The following is a 20618-nucleotide window of genomic DNA, read 5'->3' as shown; positions in this document are numbered from 1 at the left end:
AGAGAGGCATTAGCACAGGGCCAGGACAGCCCTGCCATGGAGGAAGGGGCTGGAGCAGAGGTGTCAGAGCTCCCCCAGCCCTGTGCCCATACCTGACACTTCATGAGCATGTTGAAGAACTCATCCCCGGGCTCCTGGGCGTCCCCCTCCACACGCAGGTGGCCCAGGTTGTTGTGGGTTATCCTCAGGCCGGGCAGGTTGCCTACGTTGGCACGTTGGTCATCCAGACGCCTGCTCTGGGAGCTGGCAATGAGGTCAAAGAACTCCTCTGTCTGTGGAGACGCCATCAGGGTGGACTGTGCTGGGGGAGAGGAGCACACGGCAGGGTCACAGCTCTGCCTGCCCCACCTGAGCCTAAATCCCCCTCCCCAGACTCCTCTCCAAGCCACACAAACCCAGCAGGCAGCAGCGGGGAAATCAGGTGCCTTGATAAAGCAGAACCTCACACACCCACCTTGCACACCTGGCTCCCCTGTGGGGCTCCCTGCCTTTGCTTGGTCAGCTCCTGGAGGCCACCAAAGGTGCCACCTCAGCCCAGGAGCTCCAGTGGGATCCGAACCACTGCCCATGTACCATCCCTGCTGTTTCCAGCACTGCCCCTTCCACTCTGGTTTCCACCTGCACCAAGAGGCACAGGCAGAGCTGGGCAATCGCACAGAGTTCCTGATGGTCCCTGTGGCTGTGACAGGCACCCACACAGTCCCAACAGCTGGGAATAACTGCAGACAGGCCATTAGCAAAGCCCAGGCCTGGCTGAGCCTCTCACCTGGCAGCACCTTCCCAAGCCCCCCAGAAATGCAGGGTGTTCGCTCAAGGAGAGGCACTGCCAAGGTGAGTCCGGCTGTCACAGGCTGCAGGACCTGCGTCAGCACCAGCAAAACACTCCTGGGCTCTGCTTCTTCTCATCCCACCGAGCAGAGCCTGGGCTGTGCTGGTGGTCCCAGTCCAGTGCATGTCATCTATCCACCTCTGACCCTTTGGAAATGCCCCTGGGCAGCACTACCTACAAAGAGCCTGTTGGCTCCTGCAGCTGCTGGGTAGGGGAGGGCTCCCAAACAACAGACACTGCACTTGGACAGGAACCATCAAAGGAAAACTGAGAAACCCAGCCCAGGTGGTGTTACTTTCCCTGAGCACAAAGCACTGGAGCAGAGCCTGCTCCAAGCCTCCCGACACAAGTCCTTGGAGCCCCAGCTCATGGAGCTGCACAAACACAAGAAAATCTCAGTACTGACGCAGGGATGAGTTTCCTCCCCTTCAGCTCACAAAGAATCCTCAAAAATAACACGTCCAAAAGGCTCCAAGCCCAAATGAGCCGAACAGAACGTGGGGCTGCTCGTGCATTCTTTATAAAGCTCCGCATTTTCAACCCCATCTCCTAAATTACACAGCTGTTACAGCCAAATGCACTTGTGTGTCAGAAACGCAGCTCTTGCCAAAGCAATGCTCTCCACCTTATTTTTAGATGATAAAAACCCTCTCACCTCATAGCCAACCTGCCTTCCTGCCACAGCCTGGCCTTCAGCCCCTGCCCTGGCACATGCTCCCTGTGCTGCGGCTCTGGGAGCAGTGTCAGGGGGCTCCTCTCCCGTTTGCACTTCATATTCATTTGGAAACTGATGATGAACAAATCCATCAAGTTAAATAACTGGTTTGAGCCCTTTGTGCTGGTGATTAAAGTGCGTGAGGGTGATCAGTGCATTTTAGAGCTTCTCCCCCGCTTGGGTTAAACAAAGGCCCTGAACACTGAAAAAGCCACGAAACCCAAGTGCAAACAGAGCCCTGCCTTTCCTGCCCTATTTGTCAGGCGCCTTCCTCAATTTATCCCCATCCTTCCCAGGGCTGTTTGCCTGAGCAGCTTCCCACTGTTTATCCATCCTTCTGGCTCCTCTGTCCTCACACAGCACCTATCACCACCGCATCCAAGAACAGTACAAAACCCAGAAGTTTCTCCTCCATGGCAACGCTGTTACAAAAACTGGCAATATTTTAACTTGCCTGAGAAAGCCTGACCTGGCCCCTGCACATCCCAGACCCCAGGTTCTCACGAAGTTCCCTCAGCAATGGCCATCATCATCTTCCTCCTGGAGGTACTGGAAGTGGCACAAGTCCTTGTGCCAACCTCCCAGTTCAGAATCCAATACCTAAAGACCCACACTGAAAAAATCCAAGTATATTTTGCATTCCTCTCGCTCATTTACTCCCCAAACCTTAGCTCACATTCTCCAGCCTTTCCCTCGGCAACCATTTACATAAGAATGTTTTTTTCCTTCCTTAAATAATGACGGAGATTGCCAAGGAACTGCTAAAGTTCAGAGAGCTGAGGCTCAGGGAAAACATCACGGGATGCACGGCAAACCACAACAGCTGGGCACGCCACGGGAGCAGCGTCACTCCCACAGGAACAGGGACTTGGGAACGCATCAGTGCTCACATATCCGCTCTCCCAGGGCAGGGACCCGCGTGGCAGCTGCCTCCGCAGCCTCGGCTGGGCACTCCTCCAACGGGCAGCGCTGATCATCCATCCGGTTGCTCTGGAACTTGCTCAACAGGTCAAAGAAGCATTCCTCGTCCGAAGGGGTCCGGTTGATTTTCTAAGGGAGAGGAGAGTCAGAGTCAGAACGCCCCAAACAAATCCCCGAATTAATCGCTCCGTCCAGTGCAGCCTCAGGAGCAGCCGTGCCCTCTCCTGATCTGCTCAGGGCTGTGCCAAGCCCCACAGTCCGGAGCCTGCTGGGGTCTCTGCTCCTCGGTCCCTCTGACCCCAGAGGCTCCGGGCACTGCCGCAGCCCAAACCCCAGCCTGGCTCACGGATGAGCCTCGTGCAGCCGCTGTCACTGCAGAGCAGCCAGAGGCACCTGGAGGCTGAATGGGCAAGAGGGGGAAGGAGAGACAGCATTCACCCTGGCACCGCTCCCAGGGGAGCTTCTGGGCTGGAAAGGGCTGGGCTCAGAGCAGCATGAGGGGAACCGTGCAGCCACCCTGGCTGGAGCACTGCCCTGTGCTCACCCAGGGCTCAGCCCAAGCTTAGGGTTTGCTTTTTCCACCAGCTAAAACCAACCTTTCCAGGCCACTGCTCCTCACACCCCAACACTTCCCCTCGCTGCCCCTGTGTCCTCAGCACAGCACTTGTAGCAGTCACCCAGCTGAAAATGCCACAAAATTACAGCTTTTCAGGACAATGTCTCTTGCACAAGAGCCCCAAATGGGCACCTTGCACTGGACAGGGATATATTTAAGTTGTGCTGCAGGAAGCTCACGTTGGAGGCAGCCTCTCCAAGCCACTTCCAGCAGGGAGAGGGGCTGTGTGTCCTGATCTGGAACAGACAGAGCAGCAGGAACAACAGATCCTTCCAAGGAGTCACTTGGACTCAGAGATAAAATTAGCCAGTGATAAGAGGGGAATCTGCCAGGCTTGGGGATATTCCCTACACACCAAGCTGGTTCCACCACAGTTGCTGGAAAAAAATCCACAACAGAAAGCAGCCAAAACCTCTTAGAACTGGGTCTATCTGAGCTATTTTCTGGCAGAGGCCAGTCTGGGAAGGGGCACTGGGCTCCTCCTGAGGGGCTGCACATTCCACCAGAGAGACAGAGAGGACACAGCCAGACTTCCCAGCAGAGCAAGGGATTCCCTTGGCTGCTGGTGAAGCAAAGTCCTTCTCCCAGCTCTGCTGGTGGCCACTTTGGGCAGCCTGGGAGCCCTCCCAATCCCACCACACAGACTGCTGCTCCCCTCAGAGCTCTTTCCCACAGCAGGGACAGGCAAAGCCCTTCATGGGAGCTCTGCAGTGGGGAGACACTTGTGCTGACAGGGTTAAAGCCACAAGTTGGATTGGGTAGATGAAGGAAAACAATTTTCCTGTATGCTAAGCAAAGCAGATGAGATGCACTCAGCTTCTATTTAGGGCAGCGTCAAAATTAGCAGCGGGCCAGAGAGGAACATTGGCAATGTGGGAGCGGATCAGGGAGGGGAAAAACCCCTCTCACCTCCTGCCTGCCACGTGCTGATCCACTAACGGAGCCACAGCTCCAATGGACCCTCTGAACCACCAGCAGCTGTACCTCAGAAATCAAAGCTGGCTCGGGCTTGAACTGAGGGTGAACTACATCTCTCACAGCTCTGCTATGTTGGGTTGTGTGACCCAAATTTCAGGGTAGAGGAGGAAACCGGTTCATTCACACCGAGCCTCCCTCCTGCTGTTCCACGGCTGCATGGAGTAAATCAGAGAAGTCCTGGATCCAGGGAGAAGTTCCAGCTTGCAGGAGCAGCCTGGCAGTGCATGGCCAGAGCCCCCAGCTCAGAGCTCCCCCTCCACAGAGACCAGACCCCCCTTGGCACATCCTGCAGAGACCCTGCAGTTTGGGCTGTCAGGATCCTGCTCCCAATGCACCTGGCAGAGAAGAGGATGCTCTAAATCAGTAGGAAGAGCAGCCAGAGCATGGGGGTGTGGGACAGGGTACCTGTGTGCCTGGGTACCTCCCAGTGGCAAGAGGGGCAGGAGGTCAGTGCCCATGGGCCACGTTAGAGCCGACAGGGCTGTGCCAGCCCAGGATGGCCCATGGGCAGCCCCAGGGCAGCACCTGTGGGCTCCCTCCAGCCAAACCCTGCCCCAGGCCTGAACCTCTCTAATTAAAATACCCAAATACGACAAGGCACGGAGCGCTTGCTCCTTCCCTGCCAGGCTGCTCCCAGCCCCGAGGCAGGACAGATGGAGGTGTGATCACACCCTGGGGCTCGCCATCTGCTCCCGAGCTGTGCTCGCCCGGGGCTTGGCACAGCCAGGGTCAGGAGGCTTCCCGGGAGCCAGGGTATCCCCTTAGGGGGCTGAGCAACAGCCCTGCCACAGCACACACAGCCACATCCTCACACGGCTCCTGGGCACCAGCTTCGGTTTCCAGCCCCGAGACCACTTCTTACCTTGTGGCCAGTGTGCCTGTCTGTCCTCATCCCCCATCCTCTGCCTCCAGCACTGCAACTGCCCAAATTCTGCCAACTATCACCTTCCTGTGGCAGCCAGACACCCTCACAAAGAGTAAAACCAACCCCATCTGCACGGGGCAGAGGGAGCCGGGGGCTGCTGGCGCTGCAGAGATCACCCCAGGGCAGATTTGGCAGCAAACACATTTGTCCTTGGCACGGGCACAGAGACGCTCCCACCTCTGCCCACACAGGGACAAGCGCAGAGCCTCTGCTCCTGCTCCCTGACCTCGGCCAGGGCAGGGATGGCACCATCCCAGGCAGGTGAAGTCATGGGGGTCAGAGCTTTGTTCACGTTTTCTGAGAGTGGCAGGGAGCAGGACTCTCTCCTTACACAGGCCACTGGAAGGCAGCCAGGCTTTTGCACACATTCCCTTGCTGGTGGAGGAACAGGCTGTTTAACCTGCCTGGGTGGATTCAGGATGTGTAAAACCACAGCCAAGGTGTTGGAAAGGCAGCAAAAACCAGCTGCAGAGAGCAGCAGGCGCCTGCCCTGCCACCTCTCCCTGCAGGCTGGGACCCCCAGTGACCTTGGGGTCATTACACCCCATGGAGAAGCACAAATCTGCCCATTTTCCTCTCCGATAAACTCTCACACCAAATAAAACCTGTCACAGTTTTGGGCTGAGAAGGTCCTCGGCTGCCCAGCTCTGTCCCAGAGGTGCAGGACATGGAGCAGCATCTCCTGTGGAAATTCCTCAGTCTGACCACTCCAGATGTGCTGGTGAGGCCAAGGCTGGGGCAATCCCAGGCGAGGCAAAACAAAGTCAGAACTGACTCCTGTGCCTCACCCCCCTTGCCCATTTTCACTCAGATTCAGGAAAGCCATTAAACAAAGGCAGAAAACCTCACTGCAAGAACTAAACCACTTCCCAGCTCCCAACACCTGAAGCCACAGCCCATAAATGCCCTGCAGGGCTTCCACCTCGGACCCGCTGCCCTCCCGGGACTCTGCAGAGAACCTTCCTCGGACACACTCCCACTGCCAAGCCCCATCCTGGGATCAGCACCCTGTCTCAATCTCTCTGTGGCACCTGCGCAACCCAGACCCCCAGCCAGCCCCAGCTGTGCCCTCCACAACACCAACATCTGCTGCCAGAGATCCCTTCAACCCAACGTTCTGCTGGTGGCTTCTCCCACAGCTTCCTGCTGCCCCCACAGCAGCTCGGGATGCAGCTCTTCCCACAGCTCTGCTGAGTCCCCCCAAAGCATCAGATCTGCTCTGGGACAGAGTGCCCAAGCACCACAGCAGGCATTTCTGTGCTGGCCAAGTCATGGCACGTCCCCCAGCAATTCCGTGGTCACCCCAAACATGGGTGCTTCACCCACCAAACCAAGCCACAGACACCCAAGAGCCACCCAAAGGACCAAACCTTGTCCCTCTGTCAGACCAGCTTCTCTCAGAGCTGGTGTCCCCAAGGCACTGACCTGCCTTTGGTCCCCCTCCTCTTCTCCACACTCAGCTTTTTGCAGACCTGACCCAGTGCGGGATGGAGCCGTCAGGCTCAAGGGCTGCTCACTCTGGCTTTGTCCAGCCTTTCCAGGGTTGGGACCTGCAGGCAAGACCCAGGGGTGGATGGACACTGCTGGGTCTGGTACAGCAGATCCAGCTCAGGAGCTGCTGCCTGAAGGTGCCTGGTGAGTGCCCAGGTCAGGGACGAGCGAGGAGGGCAGCAGGTTCAGGGGTGACAGCAGTTCTCACTGTCACCCCCTCAGAGCACACTGCCTCGGCATTTAAACGTGTCCACCACAATTCCACCTGATCTCAGGAAGGACACAACCTGGAGATGAAGTGATCTGACCACATCCCACAGTAACAGGAGTGGGACAGGACCCAGCAAGCAGTCCCCAGGACCAAATTCTCCCCCACGGACAGTCCTTGGAAATCTGTGCCCTCGCCCAAACATGCACCTACCTGCCCTAGGCCTGGCAGTTACCCATTCCCACATGCCCTGTGAACCAGACATGTCACTGCTCCTTACCTCTGCTCTTTTCCAGGCAGCCAAACTCAAGATCTCCAGGCAGGAGCAGGGCTGGTGCCGGGAGCACCTTACCCAGGGCTGTCAGTCCCCTGCACGCAGCTTTTCTTTATCCTGCACCACCCCACACCTCACCCCGGTGAACTCATCGTGGGGGCTGCACCTCTGGCACGGCCACAACCTCAAACCCCAAAAGCATCAGGCACTGAACTTCCCAAGCTCACCTGCAGAAAGGCACTGAGGGGGAGGTTTGCAGAGAGGCAAGCGGGGGCTGGAGGAGAGGAGTGGAAGGAAATCCCTGGCTGAAATCCACAGCCTGTTTTACCAGGAGGTGAAATGCCTGGAGAATCAATCGTCCCTGTCCCCAACCACCACCTCCTCAGCTGGAGCCTCCACTCCTCCTCGTCAGCTCCAGAGGCAGCAGAGCTGTAAAACTCTCCCAGCTCTTTCCTCAGGACACTTATTCCCCTTCCATGCCAGCCCCTGGGCGCTGCTGCCACACTCCCCCCCAGGCAGGGCTGGTGCCAGACACCCCGTGTGTCCCCCCTGGCCGGGCTCAGGGACCCACCGCCCACCCTCTGTGTGAGACACAGCACACCCGAGCACCGCTGCAGCTGCAACTGCATTAATAATAAAAAGTTCACACCGGAGCTACCTGAAAACTTTAAACCCCCGAGCACACGCGGCACATCCCGGCCTGAGTGAATCCTCCGTGTCTCCGCAGCCACCTCCTCCTGCTGCTCCTCCCGCTCCAACCTCTCATTTCAGAGAAAGAAGGAAACACAAAGCAAGCCCGAGTTTCCCTCACTGACCTCAGCAGCCAGCTCTTCCCCGGGCTGCGGCTCTCACATGTCCGCGGGCAGCAGCGCTGGATGCTCGGGCTGCCCGAGGCTCGGCAGCCCCGCCGAGCGGGGTTTGTGCGGAGCGATGTGAAGAACGCTGCCGGCTCCAGTGACCCGCTGGCTGCGAGCTGAGGCTTAAAGCGACAGCCCCGCTGCCACCTCCTCCCGGAGCCGCTCCGTGCCCTGGCACGATGTGGGGGGGGCTCCAGAGAAAGCTCCTCTCTCCCTCACCTCGCTGCCACGATCCTCCCGTTATTAGATGATGCTCTTAAACACACAGTGCAGCTACGTGAATATTTAGCTTTCCTTCCACCTCCTCACCTCCCACCCGCCACACTCACTTTACCTTAAAAATAGATGGGGATCGATTCTCCCAAACTACATCTGCAAACACGCTCGGCTCCGCGGGCACAGGCAGCAAACGCTCTGTGCACACACAGACACACTCTGATCGTTTGGATTTAAAGCACCAAAATACTGAAGGGCCATTTTTAGCTCCTGATAGTCCTCCTGCTCCTGGTATTATTAGATATGTGTGGTTTTTTTGTCTTATTGAGAGCCGAGGCTGCTCAGCCATAAGCATCTCTTGATTTAAATGTAACACTGCTCGACAGAGGGAAATTTTTAATTGCTACAGGGTTTCAAACAGGGAAAGATGGAAATGCCACACAGCAGCCAAAGAGCTGTTCCTACCTCACGTTTGTGAAATGGGAACTGCTGACAGTGAAATGGGGCACTGGGAAGAGAAGCACTTTTCCAAGGGGCAAAATGGGGACAGAGCCCCACCGGCACCCCCGGCTCTCTGTCCACACTTGTCCTTCATTCTCATTTTTCACTGCAAAAGTAGGAAATCTCTTCAAACTGAACAAAAAATGCAGCTTTGGAGAACTGCTCATGCTATTCCACACCAGTAAATTCATTTCCAGGAGTCACACAGTAATTTCCAGAGAAAGATGGAACTGTGGGACCTGAGATCAGGACTGCTGGCTCGGTACCTGGCCCTGATTGAAGAGGAAAAGAAAGGTTGAGGGAGGGCAGGGCACAGCTCCTGTGAGCTCAGCACTGGTGCTGCAGCCCCATTCCCACTGGGGCTGGGATCAGGGCATCCATGGATAGAGAGGGGCAACAGGGGTTCACTGAACCAGGATGGGCACTCTGGCCCTGAGGTGAAGATCTGAGCCGCCTTTGGACAGCTCTGAAAGGGGAAATCTGCAGCTGGTATAGGGGCAAATGCAGAAAATGGGTATAACAGAGGGGCAGAGCCCACACGCAGGAGGTCGGCGCTTGGAACAAGATGAGGAAATGACATTTTCCCTCAGAGTTTAGGATGCAGCAAAGAATAATGAGTGAGACATCTGAGATCTGCAGAGACACCACCTACAGTGTCAGGTTGGAGCTCAGGGAGCTGAGCGTGCCCTGGGCACACGTGTGCCCTGCGCTGTGCTGTGCCCAGCCCCTGGCACAGCCCATCCACACCCTGCCCAGGCCCAGGACGTGCACACACTTCCCTTGGAGCATGAAATTATCACTTGGACTGTTTTCAAAGATTTTTTTCCCTTTAAACAACTCGCCCACTCATCCCTATAAACGCCGGTGCTAAAAGCTGGTTCTGTTGTTAAGATTTCAAATAACTCAGGTTTTATTGTTCCAAACAAAATCTAAATAACTCACCCACGCTCCCTCCTTCCGAAATACAGTAAGTGCTGACCTGTTGGGACCGTGCCCTGCTGCCACACACGGCTCACACAGGCCTGTGGCTCAGCAGCAGGTGCCAATATCATTTCTGATTACATTTGGAGGGAGCCTGGGGGTGTCTGGCTGAAGTGTTACTGACACCTCTGCTGCTTGCAGTGCTGATCTGACTGTCTGGAAGCCACTGCCGCCGTGAGCAGATTGGGCCATTTTGTGTCACAACCACATTAATATGGGATTTACGCTTTTTCCTCAGCTACACAACAACCTGTCCTGAAATGACAGCTTAGTCCAGCCTTCACTGCTGACACCAGAGGGAATTACTCCTGGTTTCTCTTCTGTGTATTCAAACACACTCTGCAGTTAATGTAGCAACTTTTCCACATGGATTTTGACAGTGTTTACCATGCCAGGCTGGGTTTCCCTGGCACTATCTAACAGAAACACACCAGCCCAGATTTAGCACCTGGAGCTTGTTTTACTAACCAAGGACACGAGGTAGAACATTCTCACTCCAGATCAGACTCTGGAGAAGATGAGTGACTGCAGAATTCAGTCTGGCCCATCAAAAACCCGGGGGATCCCCTGAACACCAAAACTGGGAGTGAACCTGAACTACTGCTTGGAACAACTCAGGTTGGAGGTGGATGACAACAAGCAGTAAGGTTTTGGGGTGTAGCTCTCACCCAGGGCTGGCTGTGCACACCAACACACACCCAAGCAGCAGAACACAGGGTTTGGGCTACAGCTTCTTGCAGTGACTGACTCTGCACTTGGAGAGGGGTGGAACCAGGACCTTGCTCAGCCATGGAGTCTCAGCTGAGCAGCGCTAATTTGCTAAACTGAAATAATTCCATTGCTTGAAAGGGTATAACCCATATTCCTGATTAATTAGCACAAGGTTAATATGTAGAGCACTTTCTCTATCACCTCCCCAGTCCAAGCCCCACAGAGCAGGGCAGGTGAGCTCCTCTTTGTTGACAGAGACAATGCAGTGCTCCAGCTGCAGAGATGTCCTGCTCTCCCCACACCTCACATTGGAACCTCCTGACAGTTTGCATTGAAAAGGCTTTGCAAAAAAAAGCCTGCTCGTCTCTGGATTGCCAAAATTGTGCTGCTTTTTTGAATCAGACTTTGATTTAGACACCTACTTGCTCTGAGCACAGCGAGGTTTTAAGAAGGAGCTGAGCAGATGCAGCACCTTCCTCAAGGTGGTGGGGATGGGGGAAGTTGGTGGTGGAGCTGTGCACACCCATCACATCAGCACCCATAACACATCCAGCCTGCACATAAACACCCCTCGCTCAGCAAACGCCCAGATCTTAATTATTATTTACTCACAGCCCAGCAGTGCCTGAAGGCTGCGTTCGAGATCAAGGCCTTGTTGTGCAAGGCACCCCACAAAACACGAAATCCTGGCCCTGCTGGGGCAGGGAGGGTTCCTGGGGCTGGTACCTGTGGGTTTGCCGCTGCAGCCATGGTCTGTCTGACCTGCTCGGGAGAGTTGAAACAGGCAAGACAAAAATCACATGTGAAGGCAGGAGCAGCTTCTCCTATCAGCCAAAAGCATCTCCTGCTCTGGTACCTGCTGCTGCAAAGGGCAGCATGAAACTACACCCTGCTTGGGGTTTGCTCCACATGACAGTGCCCAGAGAACGCTGGGATTCAAGTGGCTTTAGATACAGGCAAAAAATCCTCCTGGGACTTTCCTGCGGGTGCCAGGGGAGTGGCACCTCCTGCACCGAGGCACACGCAGAGCCTGGCCCTGCTGGCTCTCCCATCCATTGCTCTTCCATGAGCACTGCAGGGAGCTGGAACACCCCCTGTGGCACAAACAGCACGATCCAGGATGGAAAAGTTGGATCCATGGGATGGTTTGGGGCCCTGCTCTAATTGCAGGAGCCTCTCCAGCCGTCCCTGCACTCAGAGCACTTCACCGGCTCAGCCCTGCCAGGGCTTCTGGAGCCACCCAGGGAACGGGGAGGAGCCCAGGGCTCTGAAAAACCATTATTTGGGCTTTTTTAGATTAATTGGTGTTAACTGCCTAGGGAGGCTTAAAAATAGCACTGCTAATGGGAAATGTGGATGCTGAAGGTGAAGTGTGAGCAGAGGCCACGTTACCCTGACACAGGCTGTGCCCAGCCTGCAGCCAGTGCCAAAACCAGGGACACCTGTCCAGGGACACCTTCTGTCCAGCTGGGAATTGATGCCTGCACCTCTAGTTCTGCCCCCCTCAGCTGCCTTCACACTCATCTGGGAACAGGGGAACTCTCCATGGCAGGTTTTATCAGGAGAGCTCCACCAAACAGCCCTTAAACCTTCCTGTGTTTCGTGGATTCCCATCCTTCTCCTGCAGCCATGGAGAATCCTCAGCCAGCCAGGAGCCTCTGCAAGGACAGCTCAGAGACACCCCAAAGCCTCTGCTCGCCCCAAGGCCACCCTAAATCCAGAGGAGACGATTGCATTGATGGGATCTATCCAAAAGCAGGGACCTAAAGGAACAACTTGGCCCCTGAGGAGGTCACTGCCTGCCTGAACCCTCCTCCCTGACCACAAACTCCAGGGATGGAGCTGCCTGGTGCCAGTGAGGGCAGCAGGGTGGCCTCTGGGTTATGATGTCCCAGTGGCTGCACTCTGGGGGTGATTTGGCCTCCCAAAGCTGGGCAATAACAGACAAAACCCAAACCTGCTCCAAGCTGTGCTGTGTTTGTGTCCTCTGGGGGAGCCTCCAGCTCTGCCCAGCAGCTGAAAGCAGCCACCATCAAAGATAAGGCTCAGACAGAACTGGTCTGGTTATTCAGCTCTGTCCTTCAGTGAAACCCAGAAAACACAGTATTAGCATGCATTTCCTGGTTTTAAATATCATTTACATAAAAAGAAACAGAAGTCATCGGTACAGAAAGGATTCTTTAGGTAACTCCAGCAAGAACAGCCAGACCAAGACCCCTTCCCAGCACAGAGACCTGCTGGATCCATCTATGCCAGATCCCACCAGATACAGCTGGGAGCTGTGGGATGGTTGTGCAAGAAAATCAAACACAGTCCTGAGCCACCAGAGGCCCCCTTGTCATCTGGTGTCACCCCGGCTCCAGGGATTTAAGCCCAGTTTGGCTGATTTACATCCAAAGAGAACCTGGGCTATGATATTTTTTAAGCTCTTCTGCCATGTGAAGTTTAATGAATGCCAGAGGCCAGAACTGTGAAGGTACAAAGTGCCCCAGGCACGGCAGAGACCCAAGAAAGGAATGAAAAGTTCTAGAGTTTGAGAGAAATCAAACATTTGGAGGTTTATCGCTCTGGGTTTGGCTTCAATTCATCCTTTTTTTTTTCAGTGCTGTTCTCTTTAAAGTGACAGTTTCTAGGAAATGGTGAGTGTAACATCTCTTTTACTGTCTCATCCCACTTGATGGCTGACAGTTTGCCAGGAGAAAAGGTTGTGCAAGGAGGAAAGCAGACCTCAATTACGGTTTCAAAGTGCCAATAACTGCAAACTCAGTTACAGTGAGTCAAGGGGAGAAGAATGGCTTTGGGGAGTTTGGTTTGTCACCTCCAGCCTGGGTCATTGACCCCCAGACCTCCAACACGACTCTGCTGAGTGACCTTGGACAAGCAGCTCAGTTTTCACCTTCCTAGAGCAGATTCCTCTGGTAAGAGGCTTTTTCTTAAAGTTTTCTAGCTCCAGAGCTGGCCTCCACATGTAGCCAGTTAAGGATGGAATATGGAGTCCCTGATCCTCAACCTGAGGGATCAGAGAAACACCCTGGGTGTCCTTGGTGTCACCCCTGCAGATGCCAGGGCTTGGACACCCTCCTGCACCAGCTCGTACAAATCCTGTCTCCCATCTCCCTTCCACATGGCTCAGCTTTGATCCACAGCCTGACCTCAGCCTGGGAGGAGGGAAAACACAGAAAAAGAGGGTGTGCAAGCAACAGGAATATCCCAAAGCCAGGGAGATCAGGGACACTGATCCCTGCAGCCCATGCAGACACTGCCCTGCCAACACCAGCCCTGTCCCAAGGAAGTTTCTTGCCTTCTCAGGAAGGGATTCAATCCCTTGGATCTGCCCCTCAGGAAGGGCCATTCCCAAATTCAATCCCTTGGATCTGCCCCTCAGGAAGGGTCATTCCCAAATTCAATCCCTTGGATCTGCCCCTCAGGAAGGGTCATTCCCAAATTCAATCCCTTGGATCTGCCCCTCAGGAAGGGTCATTCCCAAATTCAATCCCTTGGATCTGCCCCTCAGGAAGGGTCATTCCCAAATTCAATCCCTTGGATCTGCCCCTCAGGAAGGGCCATTCCCAAATTCAATCCCTTGGATCTGCCCCTCAGGAAGGGTCATTCCCAAATTCAATCCCCCAGGCACGACACTCGCCTGCAGCAGAGCCAGCTCTGCCCTGCCTCCCTCTCGCTCACCCAGGCTCATTGGATAATTACAGAGAAAACCAAGGCAAATCCCAATTTTAATGCCATTATAAAACAGAGAGGGGGAATTCATTACCTGGCAGCTGTTAATATTCAAGGAAGAAACTGATAATTTGCCTCTGAGGCAATGAATGCAGCAGAGGCAGCACAAGCCAGAAAGCGCTGCTGCCTCCCCCCACCTTCCCCATGCAGCCACTTTTTGCAGAGGTTTTTTTATCCCCACATTTATTTCCCTGTCTCCCATGACCAAAGTCCCACTGAAGGATGACTGTCAGGGCTCTGCAGAACTCCTGAGAGCCTTGGCTCTGACTCTGCTGCACCTCCAGGTTTGGGAGAGCAGCTCTTACACCTCTCCTGGCTTGTGCAGCATCTGTGCAAGAGACACACCTGAGCCAGGACTTAAAAAGGACCCTACAGCTTAACAAAGACACTGAGAGAGAAAGACAGGTCAGACAATTTAAAATTACTCTGGGGAGACATCCCTGACTGCTTCTCCCAACAGCCCAAATCCCTGCAGAGCCTCCCCATACCTGTCAGGCTCGAGCTCTCCAGGTTTTCCTGCACATCCTGCCTCCAGCTAGGAAACAGCACAGCCTCCCTGCCCCGAGCACTCTGCAAGGTCCCACCAGCTGAAGAGGAAGATAAAGCACTCCAAGAACAAGCCACAGCTCTGTGTTTACCTGCTCGCTTCCAAGAGGACTGACACCACCACAGCAGCCTCCAGGTGTCATAGGAACAGTCTTAAATTTAGCAGCAGCTGCCTTTCCTCTCTCCCTGGCTCTGGCTTCACCCTTCCTCTCCACTCCCTGGCTCTCAGAGCACGTTTACACCAGAAAGTCTGACCAGCACTAATGGCATAATTACACCCCTGCAGCTGAGCAAACGTGGAGGCTGTGGGATGAAGAGGGTGTGATTTGCACTGCCCCTGTGTTGTGGGATTCCAGCATCAGGGAGATGAAGCAGGGACCAAGCTGATGTGAAAACACAGGGAAGATGCACAGGCACCACAGAGCAGCAAAGCTGCCTGGTGTAAACCCCACGCTCCAGCTCCAGAGGGAACTGGGGAAGTATCAATCTCCCCTCAAACACGACAAGGCAACCAGGGAAATGATGCTGTGGGGCCAGAAGCCCCCAGGGCTGACACATCCCTGCAGCCCAGCATCCATCCAGCCCATTCTGCAGCTCCCAGTGAAGCCACAGGGGATGGATGGGCTCACCTGGCAGCCAAGAGCTGCCTGGACAGCCCCTGACTCAGCAGGGACAGGCAGGATCCTCCAGACTCCTGCCACTGGCCCTTGGAGGGTCAACCATGAGCATCCTGCAACCCAACAAACCCCCAATAAATCCTGAGACAGAAAACCATCAGAAGAACTCTGGCAACCTGCCTCTGGGGCGGGGATGTATGACCTACAAAAAATTCCTTTCTTTTATGGCTGCTTCTCACTGTAATCATAAAAAAGGCTTTATAAAAACATTCATCCCAGGGAATGTTTGGCGATGCAGAGTGCTTGAAAATTGCTCAGTGTCTAAATACATCAGCAACCCATCCCTGCAAGTCGTCACTGCAATCAAACACAGCTCCTCTTTGCCTTGACTATAAATGGGCTTGGCTGAGGACAGGTCTGGAGAGTGAGGAATCATTCCCTGGGAAGGGGAGAGTCCAGAGGATCAGGGCCATTTCCAGAGCACAGATCCAGAGATCTGGGGCTGGGTTTGATCCTTACCTCGCTCCATGGGTTTTTATCCAGCTGCTGGACCTTGACACAATGAAGTGTTTTAGCCCTTAACTCTGGTTTATGCTCAGTCCCACCAACCTCAAAGACCTCTGACTTTAAACACAGGCCCAGAATTGGAGCAGGTCCCCAGGAAGTCTTTTCCAGAATACACAGCCCCTTTCTTCCATGGGCCCTCTCCTTTTTGCACAGAGGAGGGTGAGGGATACAAACTCTGATATTTTTGAAGTGTTAGAAGAATTCCATCCTTCCAGTAACCCCCTAAAGCACATCTGCTACCAAGTCAAACCCAAACTGGAGCATTGTGACCTTCACCACCGTGGAGAGAGGGGTTAAATTTATGAGCAAGCCTTTGATGTCTGCGAGTTTCATGTAGTACAAAACCTTTGCTTTGATGTTCCTTTTAAAAGAGAGGAACCTCAGAAGGTGTGCACTGCACGAGTCCCAGGGAGGGATCTGGAGGGACTTGGATCTGGCTGTCCACAGCTGCAGGCACAGGGACAGAGCTTTAACACAGCCACTTTTGCTCAGGGCTCTGCTGCAACAGAGCAAAAACGTGACCAAAAGCACCTCACCCTCATCAGCCTCTCCTAGGCCAAATCCTCCTTTGCTGTGAAGAGCCAGGCACTCCCAGCCCCGAGAATCCCCCTGGGAGCTGCACACTTGGGCTCCCAGGTGAACAGGACCCTGTCCTTGCCCATCCCCAGACCTTGGCAGGGCTGGTCCCTCTCCTCCCAGCGACCACCAGCCATGGCTGGGAAACTCCCCCACTTCAGGGGGCCCTGGGAGGGGAAGGAAACCCCTGCCTGTCCCAGCAGGGTCAGGACCCTCCTGCAGGAGCATCGCACTCAACAGCAGCCTCTTGCACAGCGGTGGCAGGGAGCTCTGAGGCACAGGGGGGACCTGCCACGCTCTCCTACCTTCCGCAGCACCTGGGCCATGGCTTCTCCCATCCATCCCAGCATCCCCACGGCCTCTCCCGCAGGCTGAGCCCTCCTCTCAGGGCCCGACAGAGCTGCCAGAAGGGACAGGCTCCTCTCCATGCCCTGCTCACTTCACTTTCCCCTGCCTCCCCTCCCCTCCGCCTCCTCCCATGGGGAGTTTCCCAGCAGCTCGGTAATTAGCAGCATCATCACCAATGCTAATAACAACCACCACGGCTCCTGCCATCCGAAGCTCAAACAACTTTACAGCCATCATCACGCCTCTGTAACCTCCCCGGGGGAGGCAGGCGAGCAGCATTACCCCATCACACCATGGGGAAGAGGGAGGTAAACAACAGGCAGGGGATGGGTGGTGAATCCAGGAGCTCTGAGTCAGGCACCTCACCCCCAGGACTCCCCATCCTGCATCCCCCCGGCTGCAGAAGCCCCTTGGGATGCAGGGCAGGGGCTGTGCTGCCAGCAGGATTTATCCAGAGGTCACATCTCCAGACCTGGGAGTCCTGGGATGAGTTTTTTCCCCTGCTCACAGTCTGGGTTCTCCTCTGCCATGGGCCAGCAGGGATTGTGGCACCCCAGAAAATCACCTCAGATCAACCTTTAGAAATCACCTCTAATTAAGGACTCAAAGTTTATCAATGGATTAAAGGGAATTTTTGCTTTTTTTCCTTGCAAAATGAGGAATCTGGGGGAGTCGTTGTCTGAACAGCCTGTCCGGGAAAAGCTTCTCTCCCATTCAGGTGGGGTTTGCTACCTTTGATTAAAAGGGCTCCCATGGATGGAATTGCAGCTTTTCAACCCCCCTACGACAGCAGAACACAGAGGGGCTCCTCTGCTCGTGGCAAAACCCACAGGACAACGCTGCCTTTAAACATTCTGAGGTCTGGCCCAAGCTGCAGAGTCAGCCTGGCAAAGCTGGGAGCACCAAAAAAGCTCCCCTGAGGTGACCCCAGAGCCACCACAGAGCCCTCTGGCCTCTCCCCAAGCCCCACTGCACTGCCAAGGGGTCCCCAGTGGTTGGCAAAGCCCCACGGGGCCTTTTTTCACACACACAGCCCATGGATCCACAGCCACACTCCCAAGGAATTCTTTTCCCAGCTCCTGATGGAGCGTGGCTTTTGTTTGGTCTCTGGCTGAATGTCTGAGTTAAAAATACAAGGCTATTTCTGGCAGAAGTGGTTTTTTTTCTCTCTTTGTATTGCCTTGTGTGCCCCCATGCTGCTGTCTCCTCTCTGGCTCAGATGAGCTTTGTTTTCCTTCTCAGTGATCATGTTTGCACCGGTGAGCCCCAGGAAATGTTTTTCCCAGCAGACCGTTTCCACAAGCACTGCTGAGAACCAAGAATGAGCTCAGAGAAGTCTAAAAAACCCCCCCAAAAAACCCAGTTGGTGTAAAAATTTGGCTTCCAGTGGCCAGAGAACTGAAAATCAGGAATGTCTGATGTGGCAAAAAAGGGATGTGTCCACACACTCATCACACAGGTACAGCAGGACATGTTGTCCCCATGATCTACAGATGAGGAACAAAGGACTCAGAGCCAGAAGCACCTTCAAGCATCCCCACTCCACACCCAGGCTTCAACCCAAGCTCTGCAGCTCCGACTCTTTCTTAGCCAGCATGAAAATATTTAATTTCGCTTTTTCTTAAATGCCAAGGGAAAAAAAATAGGCCTATCTTTTCTGGCTTGGATTTACTCCATCTGGAATCACTGCATGATCACAGAACTGTGATAGCGTGTTAGAGACTCAGTGTAAAGCAAAAACCTAAATACTTCCAAGCACCCATGAGATCATTGATCTTTCTCGTTACGCTTCGTCTCTCCTGGCAACAAGCTGAGGATTTGGGGTTTTCTCACTTGAGATCACCGAGTTCAAACACCTCCAAGCCCCCTCCCACGATCCAGAAACGTGCCATCATTGTGGGTGTGAGCCCTGCTTCCAGGGCTGGCAACAAACCCAGCACAGCTGCAGGAAAGCTCCCCAGTATTTGTGTTTGCCATGTGTCACAACAAACATCAACACTAGCGGAAGGGAACGGCCCAAAACCAGCAGAACTGTCAGGTTAAAAACAGCAGAAAGGCATCTGGGGGAGCTTCCCAGGACGTGGATCCTCACCATCCTCCAGGGAGCCAAGCACAGACTGATCAGAGCTCCCCACACAGGACCAGTAACCTGGAAATCACCGACACCAGGGCCAGCTCTTGGGGAAACGAGCTCCACCTGTGCTGCTTCCGAAGAAAAGCTCCTGGATGATGATTTCTACCATCTCTGATGCATTCTAAGAGACCACTCTGCACACTGACCATCAGTGTGATCAGAACATGAGGCAGAACATCTACAGTCCCACATGTGGCAAAGGCAACCAGCACTTTTGGTCGCTTGCCAAAGACCTGGGGACAGCTCTGGTTTTTGAAGGCACCAACCCCACTCCATGAACCCCAGGAGCTGATCAATTCAAGCCCCATAAAGCACCCAAAGTGCTTTTCTGGGATTCAGGTCCTGATAATCCTGAACCCAGCTAAGTTCAGCTCTAGAATCCCGTCCCTCGAGAGGAGGTAATAAATGTCACCACTGAGGCCAATCCTCACACACCAGGTTGTGATGGAGACTGGTACCACTGCCCTGCTAACAGGACAGTGATGCTGAGGCTCAGAAAGGCAAAAGGATTTGCCCACAGCTGCTCCCAACAAACAACAAAGCAAACACACAACAAACACAAACAGAGCACAGCTAAAGACTCTGTTTTCCAGCCCAAAGTCCCCACAAGCCACCCCCACACCCGGCTGGAAATGAGGTAAAAACAAACATGAGAAACTCCCAGATGAGCACTGGAGATCAAAATCATCTTCCTACCGACTGTGGCACCTGGCCTCGCACTTCCCCAGCATCCAGAGGAGATGCACCTGACCCCTGGGGTTTCCTCTCCGAGCTGGAGCCGTGCTCCCGGTATTTCTTCGTTCTCGCAGGTAATGACAAGAACTCCTTCCCTGAGATCTTCAGCTCTCCCACGTGGTGGCTGTCCCCGTTCTGGTCCTTGGGAAAGCAAGAAACAGTCACTGCAGCAACTGCCTGGCTCAGGTTTTCCTGCAGCTCTCTTGGCTCCTGCCCACAGAGCAGGAGAGGCACAGGAGCACGGCCAGTGTGGGGTTTGTGCTCAGTGCTCCCACAGAAATACAGAATTGTCACCCCAGGTGTGGGGAAGTGGAGGTGACAGATCCCAAACAGGAACAGTGACAACAAGGAAGGAGACATTCATTGCCATGTTGATGGCACCAGCACAGCCAGGCCAGTGTCCACATCTAAAAAAGCCACATGAACATAAATCCAAAACTATATAAATATAAATCCAAACTAGAGTGCCTTGGTTGGAGCCCTCACACTGCTCAGAGCATGACAACAGGAGAGATGACTCAATTACAGCACGGAAGCACCTTCAGGGCGAAACCCAGCATGAGAGAAAGAGATTTGAGCCTGGTACACAAAGGAATAAACAAGATAAAACCAGAGGAGATCAAATGAAGGAGTGAGAGACACGCTGGAGAGAGCAGGGAGCGTTCCTGCAGTGTGCTGCAGTTCAGAACCCAGGTGGGCACTCCCTGTGCCCCAACACAACAGTGCAGAGGCTGGACAGGAGATCCTGGAGGTGAGGTGAGCCCTGCAGGGCTCTGCTGACTTTGAAGGCATTTCTGGCAGAGACAGCACCGAGAGGATGCTGGAGAGGTCACAGCTCACTCCATGGCTTTACTCCTTACTCCTTCTCACTCCCACCACAGCACAAAGCCCTGGAGCCTCTCCCAGGGCTGTAACCCCTCCAGACAGAGGGACAGAGCAGAGGAACTGCCCCCAGAACACTCTCTGAAGGACAGGTGAACTCACAGCCTCCCAAGGACACTGCAGGGGGAACAGGAGTGCTCACACCTGACCCCACAGCTCCTGCATGCTCCATCCTCCCCGTGGAAGCCCTGGAACCCATAACCCTGCCTGAACCATCGAGTGGTGTTCGGCTTTCACAGCAAAGAGCAGGAAACC

The 20618-nt window shown here is 54.4% G+C and overlaps 1 protein-coding gene across 1 annotated transcript in view; it reads right to left on the bottom strand.

Annotated features, from left to right (window-relative positions):
• GPSM1 (G protein signaling modulator 1) overlaps window positions 1-20618 on the bottom strand; it is a 64041-nt gene that overhangs the window by 1923 nt on the left and 41500 nt on the right. Inside the window, exons 11-13 of the mRNA XM_005529199.3 lie at window positions 19443-19622; window positions 2435-2594; window positions 93-301 (exon numbers count right to left, since the gene is read on the bottom strand). Of these exons, the coding sequence (XP_005529256.2) occupies window positions 93-301; window positions 2435-2594; window positions 19443-19622 (549 nt within the window). The remainder of the gene's footprint in view (window positions 1-92; window positions 302-2434; window positions 2595-19442; window positions 19623-20618) is intronic.

The sequence above is a fragment of the Pseudopodoces humilis genome, chromosome 22 (assembly GCF_049639895.1).
Source record: "Pseudopodoces humilis isolate 2021_Gansu_Grassland_sample_001 chromosome 22, ASM4963989v1, whole genome shotgun sequence".
In the NCBI taxonomy this organism is placed as follows: domain Eukaryota; kingdom Metazoa; phylum Chordata; class Aves; order Passeriformes; family Paridae; genus Pseudopodoces; species Pseudopodoces humilis.
This window is presented reverse-complemented; position numbering and strand designations above follow the sequence as displayed.